The 18,549-nt window shown below is 18.5% G+C and overlaps 3 protein-coding genes across 10 annotated transcripts in view; 2 read left to right on the forward strand and 1 right to left on the reverse strand.

Annotated features, from left to right (window-relative positions):
* The window catches only part of LOC412436 (protein CASC1), a 38,300-nt gene extending 31,391 nt beyond the window's left edge, over positions 1 to 6,909 (reverse strand). For 5 of the 8 annotated variants that reach the window (XM_026444469.1, XM_016916467.2, XM_016916472.2 and 2 more), the window contains exons 1-2: positions 6,764 to 6,909; positions 4,421 to 4,583 (exon numbers count right to left, since the gene is read on the reverse strand). The gene's annotated coding sequence lies outside the window, so the exon portion shown is untranslated. The remainder of the gene's footprint in view (positions 1 to 4,420; positions 4,584 to 6,763) is intronic. The other 3 variants (XM_016916466.2, XM_016916462.2, XM_016916477.2) reach the window with 1 other exon arrangement.
* On the forward strand, positions 720 to 3,973 carry LOC411910 (homeobox protein 2-like). The gene is made up of 8 exons (XM_006570642.3): positions 720 to 1,310; positions 1,382 to 1,672; positions 1,750 to 2,441; positions 2,506 to 2,679; positions 2,772 to 3,012; positions 3,138 to 3,264; positions 3,339 to 3,520; positions 3,610 to 3,973. The coding sequence occupies exons 1-8, from the start codon at positions 771 to 773 to the stop codon at positions 3,850 to 3,852; spliced, it is 2,490 nt and encodes an 829-aa protein (XP_006570705.1). The 5' UTR covers positions 720 to 770; the 3' UTR covers positions 3,853 to 3,973.
* LOC102654175 lies at positions 4,580 to 6,034 on the forward strand. Its single transcript, XM_026444567.1, has 2 exons — positions 4,580 to 4,994; positions 5,101 to 6,034. The coding sequence occupies exons 1-2, from the start codon at positions 4,851 to 4,853 to the stop codon at positions 5,962 to 5,964; spliced, it is 1,008 nt and encodes a 335-aa protein (XP_026300352.1). The 5' UTR covers positions 4,580 to 4,850; the 3' UTR covers positions 5,965 to 6,034.
* Positions 6,910 to 18,549: the final 11,640 nt, after the last annotated feature.

Here is an 18,549-nt window from a genome sequence, read left to right on the forward strand (position 1 = left end):
CTAATAAACAACTTGCAGAATAACAATAAGCAATTTCCTCATTATAAATAATAAACTGTTATTATCATCTGTTGTTATTTTTATCTTTTCAAATGAAACATATATTCATAACAATCATTAAGACTGATGATTAACTATAAGATCATCTAATCAAAACAATTCTATAAAGCTATCAATCAATCAATAATACATAAATAATTATATACATATATATATATATATACACACACAATTGCATTCAATTCGTAGTTATCATTCGTTAATAATAAATTTACAAATACGATATAATATAAAAGAATATTTATAAAATATTATGAAATCTAAGATAATTTAAGAATATTTTTTAATATTTCAATATTTTTATCAATTTATAATGAAAAAAATTTTTATTTACAATGATAACGCAATAAAAGAATTAATTAGTTTAATTTTTTAATTTTTAATTTTTATATTTTAACTGATTATCGAATATTTTTTTATTATTTTTACTTTTATAGTTATTATTTTTTTAATTTTAATTAATGAACTTTTTTAAAATTTTTTTGTCATTTTTAAGCGATATAAAATATTTTATAAAATATTAAAAATAGTTATCTGCATAATTATTGAATCTACTTACAGGCGCAATGCTTTTATTATAAAAAGCTATAAATTAAAATAAATAATATTTATTAAATATTATTATTTTATTAATATATTATTATTAATATATTATATATTATAATATAACGAATATTAGTGCAATATTCATATCTCGAAAACAAAATATCATGTCGCATCTAATTGATTTTCACTTATTGAACGACATGAAAAATATAATCACGAAAGTTGAAAATCTTCATCTTAATAATAGAAATAATCAACATTTCCATGTAATAAATCATATTAAAATACACACATCAACTTATTCTGGTAATCAATATGGTTGCTATCAAATAAAACGTACTTCAATTTGTCAAACTTTAAACAACAATGAAAACTATGATCAAAATTGTGATCAAGATTCTAGTCAAAATAATTATTACAATTGTAATTACGATCACGACAACCATAATCAAGATCAGAAATCAAAAAATCTCATTGAACGAGGACCGATCAAGTCGCAATTTTCTTCATTAAATCGCAATAAACCATATTGCAAAAATTTAGAACATTCACAACATTTGAAAACAAATGAAATTTTTCTCAGCGATTATGATAAAATCGATAAAGAAGATTGTAAAGATACTTGGTTTAATCTGCTACAAGATTTTGAAACTAATAAAAATAGTAATCAAAATACATCCCAATTATATAATTTAAAAAAGGATGTATGTATGATGACTATATTTGTTTTATGATCAAACATGAATAAAAAACTTAATTTAAAAATTTTTTTTAGTTTCCAACTCCTATAGAAAATGTTTCAAGCAATGATCTAGAAATTTCATTATTGGAAATGGTGAAGAATGGGGCATTTCAAGAAGGTCAACATGTAACAGAGTCATGTTTTGCTCATTCACAGGAAATGACGATGAAAAATTACGATTCCTTATTAAATAATGATAATATAATTTCTTCTGATTCAAAAAATGAATTGAATCATACTCATTTATCGACCTTAGCAGTTCATATGCATTCTCCTAAGTGGACACAACAAAATTTGAATTATAATTTAATCGATTCATCTCAGGTAAATGATAAATATTTTTTTATATATTATGTTAGAAAATTCAGCATTTCCATGTAATTTATCTTACAAATTCACAGATGATCGACACAACATGCATACCAATGCAAATTTCCTATTCTTTGAATTGCTCGCCGTCTTCTTTAAATCAATCTTATAATAACACATCAAATTCGAATAATTCGTATCGAATGATATCCGGTTCTCAAATCGAGGAACAATTCGAACAAGATTTAACAAATGAAAGCTTATTAGATAACATTGACCAATTAATTGAAAAAGTACAAGATGATTTAAATCTACCCAAAGTCGATGAAACGTATACACAAAATTCCTCAAAGAAGAATACAATTACTTTTCAAAACAACAATTTTAACAAAACATATATTCATTCGAATTGTAATAAATATAATAATTTTACGATTATGAAAACTTTATCTTGGTCTAATATACCATATATGATACAAAATAATATTTCCGAAAAAAAAAAAATTCAAACGATTAATCCAATCGAACCTGATTACACTGTAAACATACCTATATTTTTAAATTGTTCAAAAGATGACCATAATAATATTATTAAATATTCGACGAAAACAAAAAAAGAATGCAATTTTTCTTCTTCATACAATGATTCTTCATTAATCACATCTGTCATTCCAAATTTGAATTTGCATGATTTTGAAAGAGAAAATCTAATAACGAATTTGAAAAACAATTTTCAAATATCAAAAACAATTTCATTCAAAAATCAATATTTTCAACAATTATAGTAAGTTTTGATTTTAATCATTAAAATTCATCGATTCTTATCCAAGATTTTATTATGATTCTAGTGATTCCAAAGAAGATAAACAATTTCGATTATCGAGACTATTAAGATTACCATCTGTAAAGGCGAGTGAAAAATTAAAAGAAAAATTGAATCCAGACGATGTAGAGAAGGCTATGATTAATTTGCTTAAAAAATCAGCAAAAACACTCACTAAACAAGACGAAGATGGATATACGTAAAAAATCTATAATTTGATTCACTAATTTGATTTACAATTTTATTTTACAATTTGATTAACTTTTTAATTGTCTGTTTTCTTTCTAATAGAAAATTGATGTGTTTGGTCAGCCATCCAAACGAACTTCTTGAAAATCTAGCCTATCTGGTACCACTTGTAGAACGTTTGAGTATAATCGATGGAGCTTTAACGATCATGAATAATCGCGGTGAGGATGCGCTTTACTTAGCTGCATTAAATTGCCCACAATTTTCTTTTGTTGTTGGATATTTAGCTGCAACAATGTTAGAAAAAGGAATTAATATCAATCAGAAATTGTATGATACTCAGGTACGATTTTGCATTCTTTTTTCTTTTTTTTTTTTTCTTCTCTTTCTGTTTTTCTTTTCTATGATTTTATACCATATTAATTTTTTAAATAATATCGTTTCTTAAAAATTTTATTATTTTTATAGGATAATACTCTGATACATTCAATCACGGCGCGGGGGGATTTTTACAAAGAAGTATTAAATGAGTTATTGACTTTAAAAACAATTGAAGGAAATATGCTATTTGATTTATCAAAACGTAATTGTGATGGTTCGTTTAAACTCAAATGAAATATAAAAAAATAAACTAATTATAATTTTCTCATTTTTATTATTTCTTTATAGGTAAAACAGCTCTTCACATTGCGATTGAATCGCATAAGCCATTTACAAAAGGAATCACATCATTAGAAACAGTGAAATTGCTTTTAAAATATGGAGCAAATCCCAAAATTAAAGAAACGAAATATGGCAATAATGCTTTGCATATGGCGATTTTTTCAGACTGTGATCCTATTCTTATTAAGGTATTTTATTGTTTTATTTGTTGACAAATATTTAATTTTATAGACTTCCAACATTTTCTAATTTATTTTTTTATATGTGCATACAATAGCTATTATTGGATACTGATGCTTCCGATTTAATAAATGCAGTTAATAATAATCATGATACAGCATTACATTTAGCTACAGCTATGCGATCTAATATTTTTTCAAAAAAACAAGAAAAAGTATGTTGGTTGTTGTTTAATGCTGGAAGTGATCCTAATTTGCCGAATCATCAAGGGAAAACACCGCTAGCATTTGCTTGCTTAGATGGAAAAGAAGCTATAAGACGGATTTTTTATAAAACATAAGAATAATTGAAAGAATAATATTATCATTATTATATATCATTATTATATTTTTCGTTTATTATTATTATTATATTTTCGTTTATTATAATCTGCAATAATAAGACTTCTTATTTAAGTTTAATTTTTCATATATTTTCTTAAAATATTCGGTTAATTGATTCCAATAGATCATTCTTTAGTCATCTATCGATTGCGCATAAAAAATCGAAAAAAAAATATATAAATACGAATTATAAGTATTGAGAAAATATCACAATACTTATGTAAATATTGCTTTTTCTTATCAAGATTTTATTAAAATTTAAATATTAATTATATAATAAAATAAATTTATGTTAAATAATAAAAAAAATATATGAAATACATTAAAATTTGACGAAACATCTAGCAAATTCATTATTGCAATATATTTTTTTTTATAAAATTGAACAATTATTATATATAAAAAAATTTCATTTATAATATATATATATATATTTATAATTGATCTAAAATGAACAGATTCATTTCATAGCTGAGTTAATATGTTATCCTATTGAAAGTTTAGTGTATGGACTGCGTTACTTACGAATTATTTGCATGTCACTCAATATGAAAGCGGCATGAAACAAGTGTCCATCTTAATCCTGACGATCAACGACTGATCGGTGTGTTTATTCACTGTTCGACTTCGGTGCTAATATCATGTTACATTTTTTCTTTAGTTTCTACCATTTATTATTTTTGTTATGCTGTAAAAATTGTGAAAGTTAAAAGATAATTCCATTCCAGTGATTAATTTAGTGAAATAAAAAAAAAAAAGAAAAAAAAACAAGAAAAAACAAAGTAAATAAAACATTATTTGAAATTTTTCAACTTTTAAACAACAAGCGAAAAATTCGATTGCTGAATATTGTAAAACAGTTTTTTTTTTAAATATTATATAATATCGAAAATTATATAATCGAAAATTAAATAAAATCTACTAGAAACAAAATTTTCAAATATTTGTTTTTGATATGAAATTGAAAAGAAATGAGATGAAAATGATATTAATAATAATGAATTGTATATTATTATTACTAACAACTGCATTTAATATTAGTAAACAATGTAAAATTTATGAAATGACAATAGTAAATTGTCATTGCATCGGAAATGAGGTAAATTTTATACTGTACAATTCATCATTATGATCGAATGAAATTTAAATAGTGAGAAATATTTCAAATTTATGAAAGAATTTGCTGTAAAGATTTTCTTTTACAGGAATTTTTCTTGCCGGAAGGATATAATTATGAAAATGTGACAAGTATACGAATTACATCTTGCACCATTGTGAATCTTCATTTTTCCAGTTTAACGGAAGCGAACAAAATAACAGAAATAATTGTGCAAAATATTACTGAACGTTTGATCTTCGAACTATTTTTAACATCAAAAAAAATAAAAAAATTAAAATTATCAAAAATTCAACGAATACCATTAATTACTCATGACACATTCGTTAGATTAAACAGCATCGAAACGCTTCGTATTGAGGACACACGAATTGATAATTTTGAAGAACAATTTACTGATATAGCAATAACCAACTTTTCTATGATCAATGTTACAATTGAACGTATTCATGAATTAAATTTTCTAGAACGAGGTGAAAGTCTATATATTAAAAATAGTGAATTTCAAAATGTTACTGGTTCATTAAATTTTGCATATTTTTCAACGGTAAATATTCTTCATTCCAAGTTTCAGTTACAAAAACCTGGTTATATATTGATCGAGGGGAATATCGTTTGTATTGAAAACTGTATTTTTTCAAATTCGAGTGCAAATATAGTTGCGACAGATAGTATTAAAATAAACAGTATTTGTGCAGATGGAAAAAGTTCTATGAGACTCTTATCAAGTAATATTAAAAGCATGAATAATCGATTGCCTACCGAAATCATTTATACAAAAAATAAGGATAAGTTAGAACATTTTTTTTACCGAAATAATACGGTATGTATCGCTGGAAATTGTAAATGTCCAAAAAGTAATGGTCAAACTATGCACTTGATAAACTTATTTCTCGCATTTACTTTTCGATATTTATTACCAATTATTATTCTGGAATCAATGTTCTCTTAATTTCATATAAAGCATTTTCTTTTTTTTTAAGTAAATATAAATCATTGAATTTTATAAATTAATGAATTATTATTCCACAAAATATGCTTTTTGTAAATAAAAAATAATTTATAATAAATAATTTTATATAGTATTTTTTATTTTATCTTTCTCAAATTTATGCATTATATATCTTTTAATTATGTAAAACTTATATTTATTTCGTATTAGCATTTATCTTTAATGTATGTCTTGATTTTGATTTCAATTATTTAAAAAGAAATATATATAAATTAATATAATATGTATAAATTGATATATATAAATTTACTAATCTTGTACATGTTATATTTAAGTAATATATTAGTAATTTATATATTACTAAAATAAATACAATATTTACAATATTTAATATTGTAAAATATAAGCAAAAAATTTATCTTTCTATTTATTTAAAATTATTTTTGATAAACTACAAACATTAAGAAAAGAAATATATAATGATATTAAATATTTGACAAAGAATCTCATTTAAGTTGTATAAATATTATTTAAAACTATACAAAATCAAAAAATAATCTATGTAATTTATAAAATAAAAATATAGGTTATGTAGAATTAACAAATCTCTGTATAAATATATATAAGAATTGAAAATTATATTTGAAAATTGAAATTATTTATGAAAGTTGTTATTTTTTCTACATCTATATTATGAAAGAAACATTTACATAAAGTATTTTTCATATTTTACGATCAATTTTATCAATTGCACTAAATTATCCAAAATCATTATTACTGAATATAAATACGTACTTACTTAATATACAACATGATTTAATTATTGGATAATAAATTACAAATGTTGTTGCTCAACAATATCATTTATTGTCACAAAAATTTATTTTTATAAAAATGGAGTTCATAATACATTTGTCTGTATTTACTAAGTCATTGTAAGTTGTATTAGAAGTAAATAAAACTACATAATCAAAATCTAGGGAAATCAAACCAAAACAAAATATGATTTAGTGACAATAAAAATCATGAATCATGATTTTCATTGATGATATTATATATACCAAGAGATATTTAATAGCTTTAATTTAATTAGTTTAATTTAATTTTATTTTTTCCATTTATATAGGGATAACATCTATCAAAAGATGGCATTACTGTAATTATAAAAAAAGCACAGTTAACTAGATTTAGAAAGTGTTATATTGCGAATACCACGGTATGAGTATTTGTATAAATCTTGCAGAAAAAAGTGTTCTTTCGGTGAATTTTATTAAATATATATAATTACCGAGCATAGTAAAATATATACAATATAATAATTGCATAAAGAAATTGTAAAATATATTTTTTCATTAACTATATATATAATTATTTTTTTATTATAAGTTACTAAAAGATCGTAGATTTTCTCACAATTAAAAAAAAAAATTTTTTTTATAAAATTCACATTGCTAATGATTTTATTATACGTGGTGTTACATTTTTATTTCATGATATTTATTATAATGTTTATATATATTACTATTCATTTTTTTTAATTTTAATGTTTTTTTTCATTTTTTATTATTTTTCAATTTACATATTTTTTCTCTCTTTCTCTTACATTTTTGTATAAAGTTATAAATCATATAATATATAACAAAAATTATAAAGTAAAAAAGTTATAAATAATATATAAAAATATGTAAAATAATAATAAAATAAAAATTTCTATTATATTTTATGTCTTTTTGTGCTTTATGTGTTATTTTTAATCACATTTAATTTTAATTTTTTTATCTATAAATTTATATTAAATTATTATAAAATATATAAATATATAACATGAATATATAAAAATATGATTTTTTTAATTTTTTTTATTTATTTTTATACTTTTACTATTATACTTTCTCAGGTATTTTTATAGTATAATATATATGTATAGTATAATGTATATGTATATTTTATTATTTTAAAATATATTTGATGATTTAATTTTTCCAAGTTTTTATGATTTGCTTTGCTAAATTTTTTTTTTTTCTATTAATCTATTAAGCTAATATTTTTATTATTTTATTTTAGATATAATTTTTAATTAGCTATTTATTAGCTATTTTGTTTAATTTTATTCTATTATCACCGTTTTTATTTTCTGTTGCTTACTTATTATATGTATAAATTATATAATATGAAAATACAATATATATAATAAAGTTCTTTTCTAATATTGTCTTGAGGTCAAATAAGAATATTTTGAAGTTTATTTTTTTGGATATATTTTTTTGGATTGTTGATAAATCAAAAATCATATTTTTGATTTATTTGCTTTATTTAGTTTTATATTATATTTAATTTTCCTTTTTTTAGTTCTTTCGATCTTCTAAATTTTTATGTGTGCAGAAATTCATGCAATTTTCATTTTTATTTTTTTGTTAATTTCTATGCTTCTATTTCTCTTTTTTTGTATTGTTTTTTATAAATTTTCTATTTCTTTGGTTGTTTCTTTGGTTGGTTCTTTTATAAATTATAAATTAATATCCTTACTTAATAAATTAATAAATTAATTTTTTTTCTTTATTTGAAATTTTTTTCTATAATTTATAAATAATAATTTTTGCTATGCTTTTAGATAAAATTCTGATAATAAAATATTACTTATTTATTATTTTTTTCTTGCTATTGTTATTATTTAATTTATTATACATTATTATACATATTATTATACATAATATACATAATAATTTATTATCCATTATGTATATTCACAATGTTGTTTTCATTGTGAATAATATCTTTACATATGTTGGTTTCTATTTTTGTCCATTGGTTTGTTTTTTATTATTCCTACGAGCTAGAATTTTATATTTATTATCATATATTTGTACCTTTGAGATCCATTCTGATTATTAATTGCATCATTTATTAATATTTGTCTTATCTTTTTTCTAGTTATTATTTGTAATATTCATATTTTCATTCGTATTTCATAATATTCATATTTTTATTCTAATTAGGTGTCTTAGTTTTTTATTCTTGTTGTTTCTATTTTTCTTTATTATGTATTTTTTTGTTTTTATCCAAACTTTAATATATATTATATATTAGTTTCTTTTTTTCTATCTTTTTTATCCTATTTATTACAATCTTGTATAATCTTTGCTAAGTTATTTTTTATTTCATTGCATTCTTTTTTGATTGATTAATTTAATTCTTGTAATTATCTATTATTTCTGCTTTTGTTTATATTATATATATTAATGTGATATATGATAATGTATAACTTATAATTTCTTTTGATTTTTGCATTTTATTTTCTTTTTATAATTATTTTGTTTTTTTTTAAAGTATTTAGATAAAATCATATTTCCTTCTATTATATTTAATCTATTGTTATTGATCTATATATAAATTTTTATTGATTTTTATTATTGATTTTTGAATGTATATCTTTTTTTATTGTTATATGTATCTTATAATATAATTGTTCTTTTATTTGTTTTCCTTATTATATCCACATGGTTATTTATCTTATCTTTCTTAAAATTTTATTTGATTTTTTTTTTTTTTTTTTTTTTTTTTTTTTTATATTGTATTTCTTATTTACTTTTATTAATATATCTTGTACCTGTTTTTGATTAGATTTTAGTCTTTTTCTAGAATTTATTTTACTATTATTATATATCTTTTCTATAAAAATTTCTAAATCATAATCTATCTTTCTATCTTTTCTAAGTTTAGGTTAATTATTAATTGTTACATATTTCTTTAATTATTAAGATTGATTGTTTTAAAATTGATTGCTTGTATATATTACAATATCATTAGTATATGTTATGATATCATATTGTATGTTTTTGCTTAATATATATTTTTTGTCTTTAATAATGCTTGTTATATACAAATTGTAAAGTATTAAAGATTTGATGGATGATTGATTTCATGGATCTTTTATGCTTTTTTTTTTTATTGATAAATTGTAATATTTAATACATATATTTTTATATATTCTATTATTTCTTTTTCATATTATCATGATTCCTTGATAAATTTACTATGATTTATTAGGCATTTTTAATACTAATAAATGCTATTAAGATATTTTAATATTTGTTATTAATATTTCTATATTATATATTATTTTTAAATAAATATCTTAAATTTATTTTATTTTTAAAAACCTTTTTTTTTTGAATCTGTTTTGGTTTTCATCTATCATGCTATTTCTTTCTATTTAATTAATTAATCATTTATAATCTCTGAAAATATTTCCTATACATTTTACTATTGCAATTGATTGTAGATTTTTTTTAATTTTTAATTAATTTTTATATTCTTAGGTAATGATCTTTTTAGCGATCGCAACAAATTATATGTTCAATTCATTTTGTTGAACATATTATTAATTTGTGATTATTTACAAAAATTTTTTTTATTTAAATTAATTAAATTTTTTTATAAAAAAATAAGATATGTATATTTTGACACATTTATGAATGAAAATAAATAGCTACAATTATTCTATATATATATAGAATTTTATTTTAAATTTAGTAAGAGATAAAAAAGTAAAAGGAAAACTTGAATGATATTAATGATAATTTTTCAAATTGCACTTTTTTTTTTATGAAAATGCATCTAAAAAATATAAATGCATTTTTTTAAATGCAATTGTATGTATTATTTTACTTTTATTGATTCCTTGAAATATTCTACGTGAAAAATTTTATTATATATATATTTAATAAATATATAATATTTAAAAAACAATATTTCGCAAGATATTTATTATATTTTTGATAAATTTTTAAAAAACCTAAAACTTTTTTAAAAAAATGTTTTGTAAAAAAAACACAAGTTATACATTAAATAATAAATGTGTTATTAATAATAATTTATATTATTGAGAGCGATCAACTATATTCGACTTTTTTAAATTTAGAAACTGTAATGACAAAAATATTTATTCAATTCTTAACAATCATTAACAAATTACTATTATAGAAAATGATTTATAAATTATTTATAACAACGAAAAAATTGATATATTTACTTATTTTGTATTATATAATAAAAATTCTATTAAGACTATTAAACTTCTATTAATGTACAATAATATATATCTTTATTATATATAATCAACAAATATATTTTCACAAATTTAAATTTGAATGAATATTTACGAAAATATTTTTGAAATATTAAGCTAAACTAATTACAAATAATATTAAATTTTTTGTATTAACATATATTTTTTAATATTTAATTCATAAACTTTAACAAGAAAAATAAATGCAATAAATGAAAATTCTATCTCAAAAATTTTGAAATCATAAAAGTTTTATACATAGTTAATATTTTTCAGTTAATTTCAATTATCAATTAGCTGCCTTATCGATTTAATATAGTGGAAAGAATATTAAATATTTTAAATAATTTTGTTCTTTATATGTAATGAATTATCTTAATTTTTGAATTATTTTGAAAACTATATTATATATGATTATTATATTATATAATAATTAATAATTATATAATAACTATATAATTTTATATTATATAATAAGAAATAATTATATAATATAATATAATTATATAATTATATATTATATAACTATATATGACTATATATAATTTTATATAACTATTAAATAACTATATATGAGTAAATTTAAAACTTTCTCCTCATGGATTTGAATGGGATTTTTTTAAAGATTTTCTTTATGGCATATACAATAGAAAAATTTCTATCAACCAAGGCAACTTTTTTTTTTGTTTAATTTATTTTTATTATTTTTTTGTTTTGTTTTACATTCGAATATTTAAATTTGTTAGCATGAATGCTAAGTACGATAATATATATATTTTTTTCATCATATTAAATTCATACAAATAATTGAGAAGTAACATTAAATAATGCTATATTCTTTTTAAGCAATTTAATTTTAAAATAGTTAACTACTTTTAAAAAGGCTATTACTACATTACAAAGTCATTTAAGTTATATTAATCTATATCTGGCAGGAACCGACAATAGCAATTCAACAAAGATTATTAATACTTTAATAATAATATTTACTTTTTTATAATCAAAATAAATCAAATAAGATATTTGTATTTTTACTTTCAATAAATACCAAAGATATTTTTAGTTTTCATTTTCATTGATATATTATTGATACATTAAAAATAAATAATTCATTTCTTTCTTTATCAATATCTTATCAATATCTTATTATAAGAATTTGAAAAATAGAATTCAAATAGTTAACAAATCAATCAAACAATAAATATTTATGATTTTCTTTTGTTTTTTAAATTAACTTGTAATTTTTTTTGTTTTTCAAATTTTATATATTCTAATGATTTTTGCTATAAAAATGAATTAATATGATTCTAAAAATATAAAATTTGATTAAAATTCATGAATTTTGTGAAAATTATTTTTCAAATTTCTACAGAATAAAATGTTAATAAAAATATTTGTTATATTTATAAGATATTGATAAAGAAATTAATTGTCCATAATATGGCAATGCTAAGAAATAACAGATGAAAATTAGATATTGGTTATTTCAGCATTTGTGCAAAACTAACAATGAGAAAAAAACTTTTAAAACAAGATATGGTTTTCAAAAAGAAAACTAAAAAATATTAAAGATAATATTAAAATTAACATACAAATTCTATATAATTATAAACAATATCATATTATAAAAGAATTAGAATTAAATAAAAATATTGTTTTACAATTATTATATTTTATTCAACAAGTCATGATTAACTGATTAACTGATATATATATATATATATATATATATATATATATATATATATATATGCATATATATATGAGTGTATGATTTAGAAAAGAAAATCCCTTTTTAATAAAATAAAATAGACAAAAAATCTTTACTAAAGTTATCATTAAATTATCATTAAAATTATCATTAATAAAAACTTAGAAAGTTATAAATTAGAAAATTATAAATTATAAATTATAAGTTTATTATAAAAATAGTATAGAATTGTAAAGTGAATTGAAAAGAATTTGACAAGCCAAAAAATCTATGAAAAAAAGAAACATGCAAATAGAATCCTAAAAGTAAAAAGAAGAAAATACGGAAGATTTCACAGGAATCTTAAATTAAAAATAATTTAGAAAAGAAGTAATAAATGAATGGAAAGAATCTATTAAAGAATTGAAAGAGAAATTTGCATTCAATAAAACCAATTTGAAGTAAAAAAATTAAAGAGGAAAAAAATAAAGAACAAAAAATTATTTGGAAAGAAGTAACATATTAATCAAATTTAAAGGTGATTTCAGATTTGTAAGATCATTAATAGGTCATGTATGCGTAAATAAAAAAGGAGCCAATGAAACAATACTACAATTATTTCTTTTATTTAGGCATACAATTACAAAAAATATAAAACATAGACAAGAAAATGTTTTATATGTATGGAAGAATAGTCATATGTCATTATATATTATGAATATTATGAGATGTATAAAAGACGTAATCAATTACAATGAAAAATTTATTATATAATTATAAATATCAAAAGAATATTTCAAAAAACAACTATAAAAAAAATTAAGGCTTGCAAAATTATTAAAATAAAATTACAAAGAAACCAAAAAGATATTAAATGTATAATATAAATTCAAAAATATGAAAGAAGATATATGTATATATTATATATATCATATATATCATGTATATATCATAATATATACATATATATCATAATAAAAGTCTAAGAGATAGAAATTTCTCAAATTTAAGAAGATAAAATAAAACCAAAATGAACGTTTCAATAAAAAGAAATATTTAGATTAGAGATAAAGCTGTGAGGCATAAGACAAAAAAATAGAGCAATCAATAGATTTCAAATAAAATAAATAAAAAAAATTCTAAAAAAAGATAAACTTTTGATTAATAACAATTAATATAATAACAATATATATCAAGGTAACGGAAGAGATCATCAAGATCAACTAAGATCAACTAAAGTAGAACGAATAAAAAAAATAGAGTATAAATCAAAATTGAACAAAAAAAATGGAGAACAATTAGGAAAATAAAAAATTGATGAAATGCATTCAGGACTTAATTAATCTGATAATAGCAAAAAATTTGTAAAAACTTAACGAATCACAACTATATCAAAAAAAATAAATAAAGACAAAAAAAATGACAATATTAAATATAAATAAGAATAGAGAAAAAAGGAATAAACTATCCAATTTAAATAATATAGTAGAAAAGAAAATATAAATAAAAAGAAAGAAATAGAAAAAAGAGAAAAAAAACTAAAAAAGAAAATAATTGAAAAATTCATAAATGTAATAGAAGAAGGAGAAAAATGGAAAAAAATTATCAATAGTTAATTAAAAAAAAATAGAAATAGAAATCAATAAAAACACAAATATGAGAAAAATATATATTAAAAAAGACAAACAAATAAAAATACAAAAATAAGAAAAAAAAGAGAAATAAATATAATTTACAGAAATTTATATAACTATAACTTAAAAGTAACAAACAAAACAAATTACAAAAACAAATAAAGAAAAACAATAACTAAAAATAACCAATAAATAAAGAGAAAAAAATATACATATATAATAAAATAGAAAAATTAATATAGATAATTATAGAATAATAATAATAATAATAATTATAGAATACTAAAAAATAAAAATTATATAATTAAAAAATATAATTAAAAAATACAATATATTAAAAATAATAGAAACATGATTAAGAAAACATGATAACATTTATATAAGGTAATATTTATATAATATAGCAATATCAGATACAAATAAACAATAAATAAATTGAGAAATAATAGATAGAGATAAACAATAAATAAATATATAATATATGATTTAGATAATATAATTTTAACTTAGATACTGAAATCCAGAATAAAAGAATGGAAAATATTTTTTTAAAACATGATACACACACATACAATAAAATAAATATATAGTGTAGAAAAAAACTTTATAAGAAATCATTGAAGAATATGGTTTATATCATAACAAAATCATCATTTCTAAATTATAGAATGGAAAAAACCAGTGAACATTAATCTGTTAATTGACACTATGACAATGAGCAAAACAATGGAGTCTGATCATCAAATTATAATTATAAAAATCCATAAATAAATAAAAATAATAAATAAAAGAATTAATCAAATTGAAGAAAATTTAATAGAAATAAAATAAACTAAAAAAAAATATAAAAATATTATAAATATAAAAAAAGTCAAAAATACAATTCTGTATCTCAAAACTATATCAATACAATAATATCAATTATGGAGAAATATGAAATCTTTAGGAAAGTAATAGGAAATATTATTAAAAAGTCATTCATTAAAGAAGAAAAATAAATGAAAAAAATAAAAAATAAATGAAAGAGAAACAAGAAATAAATAAATAATTTAACAGAAATAAAAACAAAAAAAAGTCAAGAAAATATATTTGGTAGGATAAAGCAGATAGGAAAAAAAAATAAATTTAATAAAATAAAAAAAAATAAATTAAATAAAATTTAATAAATAAAAGAGAAGATATAAAAACTAATATAAGAAAGATAGAAGAAATGAAGAAAAGCGATTAAAAATATAAGAAAATTAAATAAGGAGAAAAATAGAAATAGACTTTATGAAGAATATAAACTATCAGATTTTAATAAAGTAATAAAAGATAACAATTTAATTTTAACAGATAATTTACATGTAATTACAGATTAAAGAAAAAAAATCGAAAAGAAAAATATAAATTAATAAACATCAAAAGAATAAAGAAATGTTAAAGAAAAAACAAAATAAAATTAATAATGAAAATAGAAGAGAATAAAATAAATAATAAGACAATTTATTTTCATCAATGACAAAATTATTTATAAGTATGGAAGAGTGTCTCTTTTATGACTCCTCTAACAAGTAAGGAAGCATTAACTATAATTGATTCAGGAGCTATCAGTTCTGCTTATTAACAAATTATATAATAAATTCTTCAATCGCTTCGATGCTCATAATCATATTTCATGTTTGATTTTACTGATTATACATGTAATAGTGATTTGCTCATAATGAAAGTCATGCAGTTCTTCGAGAAAAAAAGTAAGAAGAGAATCGAGATCTAAATTTGTGTAACTCTTGAAAAAAAATAAATTCGACTATTAAATATACTTTTAAATAATTAATAAAAAGATTTTAGATATATGTTGACAAAAATTTAAATATATATGTATAGGGAAAAAAAAAGATTTCAAAAAATTGGATTAAGATCAATAGTGATATTAAATCATAAATTAGATAAGAAATGTCTTTAATCAATAAGCTCTAATAAGCTCTAATAAATTACTTAGTAAAAATTATAGAAACTCATAAACTAGGCAAAAAAAGATATTACATAATAAACAAAATAATAATATTGAAAATCTAAAAAGTTATTAAATTCAAAAATATCAGCGGAAAACATAAATAATTTAAAAAAAAAATATAGGTAATACAGCAAAATTTTTAGGAATAAAATAAGAAAATTAATATAATAAGAAAATGACAAATGAAACAATAGATACATAAATAAAATTACAAAAAAACAAAAAGTAGATTATTAAAATATATCCAAAGCAATATTATGATATCAATATTACATCAATAATTTGTATCGAAACGATACAATTGTACCGAAATAAATAATTATCAAAATTATTAAAATATTTAAATCGATATATTAACAAATATATTATAAAAAAAAAAATGTCTTAGAATTAAGAAAATATCAAAACTAATATTTAATTTTTTATATTTATTTTTATATTTATATTTATATTTTTATATTAATTTTTTATATTTATAAGATATTATTATTTTAGTTTATTATAAATTTTTAAAGTTCAAATAAATTTCAAATATTTTTATGATTTTATGCAAAAAATAGTTGTGATTTTATTTAATTTTTAATATTATTTTATTATATTAAATTAAATAAATAGTTCACATTTGTACAATAAATATTATATCGAAAAAAATGAGTTTGAATTCATTTTTGTTATAATTAATAAAGATATAAATTATTAAAGTTAAATATATATATGTTTATATATTTTTGTGAGTATATTTCTTGATTTAGAAAAAATTCTAAAGATTCTTTCTCAAAACTAAGTATATATATATATATAAGTTTATTTATTGGAAGCTTATTCTTTTTAACAATAATAAAGAAAACATGTTTATGTATGATATAAAATTTCGTCAAAAAAATCACAAAAATTGAATACTAATTCTTATAAAGTATATTAGAGAATTTTTAGATCCATGTTTATTATATATTCAGATTATTGTACAATTCTAACAGAATTAAATACAAATATTAAATTAAGTTTATTTTTATTAAGATTTAGGGATCAATACTGCATAGAAATGTTAAATTAAATTTATCTTTTCTTAAAATTAATACAAGAATCCATTAATGCTGTTTTTATCAACAAAAAATTTCTTGTATTTGCAAAAAGCAATGATTTGGTTTATTAAAAAAATAATTTATTAAAATAATTCATTAATAAAAGTAATTCATTTAATGTAATAAAAATAAAAATTTAAAAAATCGATTAAAAAATTAAAAGATTATATTTGTAATCAGAAAACAAATTTGTAAAAGAAAAAGATCAGATATTAATTCATCATAAAATGAATAAGATTAAAAATCAACCGTATTCCACTTTCTATAAAAAAATAAAATGCTTTTTCTTCATTTACAAAATGATTTTTTATTTTTATGAAATAAACATAAAATTAACGATAAAAAAAGATCTTTAAATTTATAAAATGTTATATAAACTGGAATGAAGTAAAGAAATAAAAAAAAAAAAAAGAAACATATACTTGATATATTACAAAAAATTCTGTTACATTATTATTTATTTTATCTAAATTTGCCGATAATAAATAAAAAAAATAAAAAACTTTAAAATAAATTAAATAAATCAACTTTAAAAATAAATTAAATTACACATTGATGCAAAAAAAAACTTTTATGAAACTAACACATATGAAAATAATATATATACATAAATTGATTTATTCAAATCTTTCAATACATAATATAAATTTTTTTTCATTCAAGAAACTATGAAAAATTTTTTTTTTATATTTAAATTCTTTTGTATATAAAAATTGTATTTGCGTTATTATTGACATTATTTTTATAATTAATTTGTAAAAATCTTATTTCTCGATTATCTCGATTTTAATATTAATAGATTAGAATTTTCAATTTAATTTTAAGTTTATAAAATATATTTCATTTTATTATAATTTCATAACAGACTTCTTAAAATAAAATATTTAAATTAGAAAATAATGAAATCATATTGATATTTTGAAATCGATTGATATTATTGATTAGATTACCCATATACTATAATTAAATGTATAAAAAAAAAATGTTTATTTAATATATCCTATTTAATGCTTTCATTATTTGTATGCTTTCATAATTTGTAAGTTCCTATTTCTTTATTTCTTTTTCTTTGAATTGCCAAATTCAGTAGAATGAAAATTAAATTGAAAAATGAA

This window comes from Apis mellifera, linkage group LG1 (assembly GCF_003254395.2).
Source record: "Apis mellifera strain DH4 linkage group LG1, Amel_HAv3.1, whole genome shotgun sequence".
Taxonomy (NCBI): Eukaryota; Metazoa; Arthropoda; class Insecta; order Hymenoptera; family Apidae; genus Apis; species Apis mellifera.

What these genes read in the sequence shown, in the direction of transcription:
- LOC411910 (XM_006570642.3), top strand. Translation starts at nt 771, where the DNA reads ATGTCGCATCTAATTGATTTTCACTTATTGAACGACATGAAAAATATA. An exon ending in CAATATTTTCAACAATTATA is followed by an intron (nt 2,442 to 2,505) that starts GTAAGTTTTGAT and finishes TTATGATTCTAG; the next exon opens with TGATTCCAAAGAAGATAAAC. An exon ending in GTGATCCTATTCTTATTAAG is followed by an intron (nt 3,521 to 3,609) that starts GTATTTTATTGT and finishes TGCATACAATAG; the next exon opens with CTATTATTGGATACTGATGC.
- LOC102654175 (XM_026444567.1), top strand. Translation starts at nt 4,851, where the DNA reads ATGAAATTGAAAAGAAATGAGATGAAAATGATATTAATAATAATGAAT. An exon ending in GTCATTGCATCGGAAATGAG is followed by an intron (nt 4,995 to 5,100) that starts GTAAATTTTATA and finishes TTTCTTTTACAG; the next exon opens with GAATTTTTCTTGCCGGAAGG.